This window comes from Vicia villosa, unplaced genomic scaffold (genome assembly GCF_029867415.1).
Source record: "Vicia villosa cultivar HV-30 ecotype Madison, WI unplaced genomic scaffold, Vvil1.0 ctg.003257F_1_1, whole genome shotgun sequence".
In the NCBI taxonomy this organism is placed as follows: Eukaryota; Viridiplantae; Streptophyta; class Magnoliopsida; order Fabales; family Fabaceae; genus Vicia; species Vicia villosa.
In genome coordinates this window covers 182,657-190,725 of record NW_026706153.1, presented here as the reverse complement: position 1 = coordinate 190,725, position 8,069 = coordinate 182,657, and the positions used below count along the sequence as shown (strand labels likewise).

Sequence of the window (8,069 nt, the reverse complement as noted above, 5' to 3'; positions counted from 1 at the left end):
ACTTCACAACTGGCCCAACAACTACATTTTATTATTTCTTTCCACATAATTCCAATAAAATGCTAATTTAAATTAATTAATTTAAAACTTAATTAAATTAATTAAATAAGAAATTTTGGGATGTTACACTTTGCTTCTATTGTCTAAAGTTCTGGAGATGATGAAGACAAGGTTTTGTTGAACAGATTCTGAAGATCTGAAAACATTACTTCTGAAGATCAAGTGCTGAAGACTCTGAAGACAAAGTTTTGCTGAACAGGTTCTGAAGACTCAAAGACTTAGGTTAAGAAAACTCAAGTTCTAATCCTTCTACAACATGCTTCAATCAACATGCAATTAGAAGCCTCTCAAGATATAAAAGACAAAGATCAAGAATGACTTGCGTGAGATGGTGAGCATAAAAGTACAAATTATATTGTGACTTATACTCTTATAGGGTGGCGTAAGGACAGTCCTCTTCGTACTTGTTATCTACCATTCCCATCATGACCGTTGGAAACTTACAACTGGATTTGTGTTTCCTATTCTATCCTTCAACTGATATATTTCTTTAGCTATAAAAGGAAGACTTGGATGAATTTGAAATCAACTAATAAGTTCTACAAAACTACACCAAAGTGATGCACAAAATCTATTAGATATTCTTTGTATAGTTTTGTATTTTTAGCAAGGAGTTTTTGTTCATATCTTGCTTTCAACACTTTTGTGTTGCTGTACTCAAGCATTGTGTAATCTGCGTATTAGAAGCATCATTGTATTCATATCTTTGTAATAAATAGTGGTTGATAGGCTCCTTAGGAGACTAGGTGTAGTCATGATTCTTAAGAAGACTTTGGTTGCGGTTAGAGTAGTTTCGCAATAAGGATCAGCGGACTTGTAGAGGTTGTCAGCAAGATTGACCAAACTTTGTGTGGTTGTATGCAGCTTGACATTAAGGATAAGATGAACTTGTTGTGGTTGTCAACAAGGTTGATCGAACTTATTATGGTTGTTTGTAGCTTGACATTAAGGATCATCTGACTTGTTAGACTTGTCAATAAGGTTGATTGGACTTATTATGGTTGCCTGTAATCAGCGGATTATAATGGATTAAGTCCTTGTTGATAAGGAAAAAGAACTTCAGCAGGTGGACTGGAGTAACTTCGGTAATAGTGAACCGGGATAAAAATAATTGTGTTCATTTATTTTTATTCACTTGTTAGTTTTGTGTTTGAGTTGCAAAAAGATTATATTTGGTGCAACCCAATTCAAATCCCCATTTCTTGTGTTTCTTACATTCATGATCCTAACGAAGCTTCTTGTGATGGACTTTTCAAAGACCATAAAGGTGATTAATTGTTGGGTTTTATGAGCCTTTAGATCGGTCTTTCTCTTTTCTTGTTGAATTTTCTGTTGACCTTAATGATTTTGAAATTGCCTCATCTTACCACTGGCAAAATCTATAATTGGAATCGGATTCCCTTTTGGTGGTCAAAGATTTTGGGGTCATTGTTCTTGTTCCTTGGAAACTTAAGCTTAGGTGGGAGACTTGTACAGTGTATACTTATTCCATCTTTTTTTTGTTATCTCATATTTATAAGGAAAGAGATAGTTGTGCCGACTATTTTGCTAACTTAGGCCTCACGTCTAATTTCCTCCGTCTAGTTTATTTTATTTCCCTTGACCTTAGAACTGACTTTGTAAAGAATAGGTTTGGATAACATTTTTATAAGTTTTCCTTTTGAATTTTGGTGGGGGTCCCTCTCTTTTTTTTGTAACCTTTCTTTTTTCAATATATTTGGGCCTTATTCAAAAAAAAAAAGTGCACAAATTTAAATCAACTAGGAAACTAAAAATTGAACGGAAAAATTATATATTCATTTTTATTTTGTTTTAATAATTTTTTTGAAGACAGAAGTCACAAATTAACTCAAAGAAGGGAAATTTTCGCCTATACTAAAAGTTTATCTTTTTTTAATTTAATTGACCTTGGGTGACAACCATTGAAACGCAATTATTTGAACTCATAAATAATCCTTTTATAAATTCTATCTCCAAACAATATTGTTTATATAATTTACAAATTTACTAATCAGAGACAAACAAGCTTTCAGACGGAAGTATTTGGAGACATAGTTTTACGTCTCTAAATATTGTCACTATAATTATGTCAAATTTAATTTTGGTCACTATCTTCAAATTTTCGTCTTTAATTCCATCTCTAACAAAGAAGGAACAATTTCGTTTCTAAATTTCTTCATTGTTCAAGGTCTTTTTAAGTAGAGCCCCCGCATATCTAAATATAAATGATTCAAAAATTTAAAAAACATTTTAAAAATCAATCATAAATTTCACATTTAAATTCAATATAATAAATATCATACTATATATATATATATATATATATATATATATATATATATATATATATATATATATATATATATATATATATATATATATATATATATATATATATATATATATATATATATATATATATATATATGAGGAGGGTTATATTGACTTCAAGAGTAAGTGTTCAACACTTACTCCAAATCATAACCATTGATTTTCATTAATCTAACGGTTTTAATTGATCATTTAATCTAATTATTTTTGAAAATATTTTTTTATCTAAAACTTTAATTAAAACCGTTGGATTAATGAAAATCAATGGTTATGATTTGGACTAAGTGTTGAACACTTACTCTTGGAGTCAATATAACCCTCCTATATATATATATATATATATATATATATATATATATATATATATATATATATATATATATATATATATATATATATATATATATATATATAAAGAAAATGTGTTAAAAGAAAGGTAATGGTATTCTTATCCACAAATATCTACTGTATTCATTAGAAGAAAAAAAATCATACAAAACCAAATAATGAAATTACCAATTTCAAAACACTTTTTCAATCTATGCTTATATATGCAAACCAAACAAAGCAAAACCAGAAACAATACATAGCAAAACTATTATCTTCAAATTGATATCATAGCTTCACAGCCAAGCAACACCACCCCAACAACAAAAGCCAGCCACATTCTCTTCACACTACAGGAACCAGCACCAGAAGAATTTTCAGAAGGCAAGTCTTTGTTTTCATCATCATCATCCTTCGACGACGATGACTTGCTTCCATCACCAGGCTTAGATGAACCTCCTTTAGAAACGGGTGCATGTGCAGGAGCTTTAGCAGGAAGCAAAAGATCAAGAGGGACGAGAACCTTGTCAACCTGATATATAGCCAGTTTATTATCTGCATAAACGGTTCCTGTAATAGTGGCGTTAACCGCGCCAGTCGTTAGGCTAACTCGGCTACCCCCGGAGGTTGTTACATTGAGTTGTAGCCTTTTGGCATCGTCACCGGCCTGTGTTTGAATCGGGTTTGTTAAGGTGTCGAAATTTGAGATTGAGATGAATGAGGAAAGTGTGTGGAATTGTAGCAGTTCTACTTTGTGTCTGTCACTGAGAGAGTTAAGGAAACCTGGTTTCAGTTTTGAAAATGCACTGTCGTCTGGTGCGAAAAGGGTTAAACCGGCGTTGCTGGAATCTGATGCTGAGGCTGATGATGATGATGTAACTAGCTGTGAGTTGAGTTGGTTTATTAACTGAGTTGTTTTGAGAAGGCGAATAAGAACCGAGAATCGTTTGGCTTTTTGTAGAATTAGGATGATGTCAATGGATGATGTTTTGGGGATGATGTCGATCGGGGTGGGGGCTCCACTTGGGGAGACTGGTACAAGGGGAACTGTGTTGAAACCTGGTGCTGGTGTTGATGCCTGTGGAGGTTGAACTGGTGAGAGTTGTGCTGAGGTGGTTGTGGAGTAGAAGAGGGTGATAGTTATTAGTAGTTGTAGAATTGAAGAGAAAAGAAATTGTTGTTTCTTCATTGTTGAATGTTGAGATGAGATTAATGTGTATGACATTTTGGAATTACTACTTGATAGCAGTTTATTTGTGTCTTGGTGTGAGGAATGAAGGAGAAAGGATTGGTTTTTATTGAGGATGTTAATAGGTGCAAGGTTTAGTTTAGATTAGTTGGAAAGAACATTGGAAGTTATAACTTTTTCATCATATCATGTCATATGATTGATTAATTAGTTGTGAGAAATGAGATTTGACAGTGGAGTTATATAATTATTAAAGGGTTACAGGTAGATTAAAATGTGTATGCATGAAATATTTTCCTTTCATCACATCAATGAGTTATACAATCAATTATTTGATGTGTGTGTTATGAAAATATGGTTAGAAAAAGGGCTATTGATCTATTTTTAGGTTGAGGTCTTCCATCAGTCAGAAAGATAAGGAAATAATCAGATTATAGTTTATCTTGTTAATAAGGACTGAGGAGCTAAGAAGCAAACTTTAGACCTACCATTCTCTCAGATCAGATGTTACTCACAAACTCTCTGTTCATTGATATCGAAATAGTATGATTATGTTGGGAAGTCCGGAGAACGCTGGAAGTGTCATTGGGCTAAACGATCAGGACTAAAGAGATCTCGACACCAAATATCCATCCACAACCTTAAGATAACAGGAGTATGGGTTGTTTCTCTTGTAAAACTTACATTTCCTCCATTTTTAGTCCATGTGAGACCTAATTACTCACACTTAAATTCCATTAATTGCAACGGAAATGCGTTGTCATAAAAAAAATTCCGTACAAATCAGCTCCCGAAAAGAAATTATAAACAACAGTGTAATTTTCATTTTTGATATTCACTTATTAGCAGTAAAAGACATGAACAATGTGCAGCTATATTCCATAAAACTAAGATGTCTTGATTCTGTTCAATATAAGGTCTTAAGTCCAAATTTACAGCCTGCCTTTTTGGATTTATCCGTAACGTAGATAGGAATTTCTACTATAGATTGTGAACTTGTACTTGGTTTGACATACTCAGAGAAATAGTATTTCACATCCCAGTATGGAGAGCGATTCTAATATTCTTATTGACATGATTTTTGATAACTGCATCCTTGGAGGAGGGTTCTCACATTGGTGATGCCTATCCGCAACCTTTTACCTGCAAACTATAGAGACTCCTCCCAGCGAGTTTCATCGTTTGTTTCTTGATGATATATATGCTTAGGACGGTTCGCTTAGGTGCTTAACTTTTAGTCTTCTGGGCTTAGGCCCTCTTTTTGTATGAAAAACAAAGTGATTAAAATCAATTATTAAAGATCATAATGAAGATTATAGTTTATAGAGTAAACTTTCTTTCACCAAAACAATATGTTTTCTGTTTTTACATAAACAAAATCAGAAAACTTTTCACACTTCACAAGCTCTCAAACAACATTCTTCCCATGACAATACAAAAAACAAAAACCAAGAAACAAAGAACACAAAAGAACTTCAAATGAGTTGGTTGGTCTTCATCAACTGAGCATGGTTAGTGCAGCAACAAAAAGGGACACAAACATTGTTCCTTGAAGACTAATCAAATTCATAATAGCACCAGAAGTGGCCTTAGTTGTCACACCCTGATCATCATCGGAAGACGAATCCTTAGCACCTTTAGGTGCTTTTGCTATAGTAGGAGCAGGAGCTAGAGCTTTAGGCTTAGAGAAATCCAAGGGAATAAGCACCTTATCAACATGATATATAGCAAGCGTCTTATCAGAATAAACAATCCCTGTGAGTGTAGCATTAACAGAACCAGTTGAAATATTCACATTGTTTCCATAAGCAGTCACATTCATCTGATAACCAGAAGGACTATCACTTGCAAGCGTCAGCACAGGGTTACTTAGTGAATCAAAATTTGAGCTCGAGACATAAACAGGAAGAACATGAAACTGTATCAGTTCTTTCTGTTGACGTTCGCCGAGGGAATTGAAGTATCCCGCTTTGAGCTGCGAAAAAGCACCGTCATCAGGTGCAAGAATGGTTAAACCACCAGATTTTGTTGTTACTAGTTGCGCATTGATTTGGTTAATGATTTGTGTGGTTTTCAGCAACCGGATTAGAGTGTTGAATGACTTAGCTTTCCTTAGGATTTTAATGATGTCTTGACCGGATGAAGAATCGGAGGAAGGTGATTGAGGTAACGAAGGGACTAATGGTTTCGCTGGTGCTGTTGCTGGAGCTGGTGTGGCAGGGGCAGGTTTTGCTGGAGGTTTAGGTGCTGCTGCAGGTGATTGAGCTGAAGTAGTTATGAAAAAGATATGAGCAGATAGTATTAAGAGTGAAAAGAAGATGATTTGCTTCATCTTCTTATTAGTAGTAATTGAATTTGGAAAGATGGTTGTGATATGTATAAGATTTTATTGCTATGAGTAGTATTTGGTTTGTGGAAGTGTAATATTGGAGAGTGGTTTTATAGATGCTACTAGTGAGTGATGATTAGGTGGAAGGTATTTGCAATATGAAGGTATGAAGATAAGCAATAATAGAAGTATGATATGAGGGTATAGCTTATATGTCTTGTTGGAGATTAAGGTGGTACATCAAACAAAATAAAGGTGGCTGAAAATGAAAATGGGATTTGATTTTGCTGCTGTAGTGTGGCCACAAACTTTTGTAAAATTAATATACTAATAAAAACAAAACTATCACACAAGATAAAAACACATTTTTCTATAAAAAAAAAAAATTAAAAACATCCACACAATAAAATTAAAGATACTTTTTTATGAGTATATTTTGTATTCATAAAAATTTATGTGAGAGGTCTCTTTACTTAGAGAGTCACATGAAATTCACTTTCCATATATTTGGATGTAAATTATGAAAGAGGAATGTTCAGTGGACAATCTATTGTGTACAATTATGAAAGAGGAATGTTTAGTGGACAACCTATAAAACAAGAAAAATAAAACAATTTATCTCTTGTAGATAAAAGTGTAATTTAGAAATTTTACTTTGTTTTAAAATGAGTTGAAATTGAGCATTTTGTAGTTTATAAGATTCAAATATATTTTAGGTGAAAATGTAGAGTATGTCTTTCTAATGATCCATAATCTCTCTTATCAAGTTGTCATGTAATGTGATTCCAGTGATATAAATTAAGAGGTGTTTAGTATTTTTTTTTTAAGTCATTTTTGTCAATGTTCAAGTGAAGACTTTTGTTTCAAGTTATTTTGGTGGTTTGTCCTCTCAACTCTTTGATGATGATAATCATTTTGAAGACATCTTAAACCTCATCAGGATAAACGATTAAAAGTTCTTGTGTGATGCTAAATACAAATATAATGATTCGAAGCCTTGAAGTTTTAAAGTTGTGAATGAGAGGAAGTTTGAAAACTCGCCTAGTCGTATATGTCTGAGTGACTAGTGTTTTGTAAAGGAACAAGAGCATTTCTGAAATTACTAAGAAAAAAACCACACACATATACATACACTAAAAATATTTTAGTATCCTCTCTTATTTTGTTTAAACCACCTAAAAATATTTTTAAAGTCTAGTTAATTGATTAGGGAACTATCTGATTAATTAAGAGTTGTTTTACAACTAAATAAACAGATATCCCTAATGTTATAATCGATTATTTTGCATTATAATGTTCAGAATCGATTGAAATAAGTCTCTTAATGATTGGTAACAGCTAAATATTTAAACATTTCATTTGTGGCTTGAACAATCGGTTATTCATGTATAATAATCTATTGGCACAATTGATTATGAGAGTTATTACGCCTATGGATTATTTGCAAATTCGAACCACTCTTTGGCTTATAAATTGAAAGGCTCACTATCATTTCAAATTACTCGAAAAACGATCTTTGATCCTACTTTCTCATCATTTCCTATGAATCCCTCATTTTTCCTTAGTGCTTTGAGAGTGTTTTTGTGCTTAGTGAGGATTATTGTTCTATGTAAGGACATAATTGTAATTTATTCAAGAGTGTATTATCTTTTGAGTAAAGTATCTTCTATAAGAAGTAGTTTGGTTGTGAGATAAACTAGCAAAAACTCTTGTTTGGCTTGAAGATTCCCTTAAGAAGTCTCTGTTTGGTTCATGAATTTCGTCTGCAGCAAAAGCTCTTTTTTGATTCGTGAAGATCAGCCAATTAAATCTCCATAAAATTTTCTAAGCTCA

At 32.7% G+C, this 8,069-nt stretch overlaps 2 protein-coding genes across 2 annotated transcripts; both read right to left on the bottom strand.

Moving 5' to 3' along the window:
* Positions 1–2,857: 2,857 nt before the first annotated feature.
* On the bottom strand, positions 2,858–4,099 carry LOC131640655 (fasciclin-like arabinogalactan protein 11). Its single transcript, XM_058911035.1, has one exon. It carries the CDS (start codon positions 3,941–3,943, stop codon positions 2,996–2,998), a length of 948 nt encoding a protein of 315 aa, XP_058767018.1. The 5' UTR covers positions 3,944–4,099; the 3' UTR covers positions 2,858–2,995.
* A 1,120-nt stretch (positions 4,100–5,219) lies between these two features.
* LOC131640656 (fasciclin-like arabinogalactan protein 12) lies at positions 5,220–6,357 on the bottom strand. Its single transcript, XM_058911036.1, has one exon. The coding sequence runs from the start codon at positions 6,237–6,239 to the stop codon at positions 5,406–5,408; it is 834 nt and encodes a 277-aa protein (XP_058767019.1). The 5' UTR covers positions 6,240–6,357; the 3' UTR covers positions 5,220–5,405.
* Between the last annotated feature and the right edge of the window lie 1,712 nt (positions 6,358–8,069).

What these genes read in the sequence shown, in the direction of transcription:
- LOC131640655 (XM_058911035.1), bottom strand. Translation starts at nt 3,943, where the DNA reads ATGTCATACACATTAATCTCATCTCAACATTCAACAATGAAGAAACAA.
- LOC131640656 (XM_058911036.1), bottom strand. Translation starts at nt 6,239, where the DNA reads ATGAAGCAAATCATCTTCTTTTCACTCTTAATACTATCTGCTCATATC.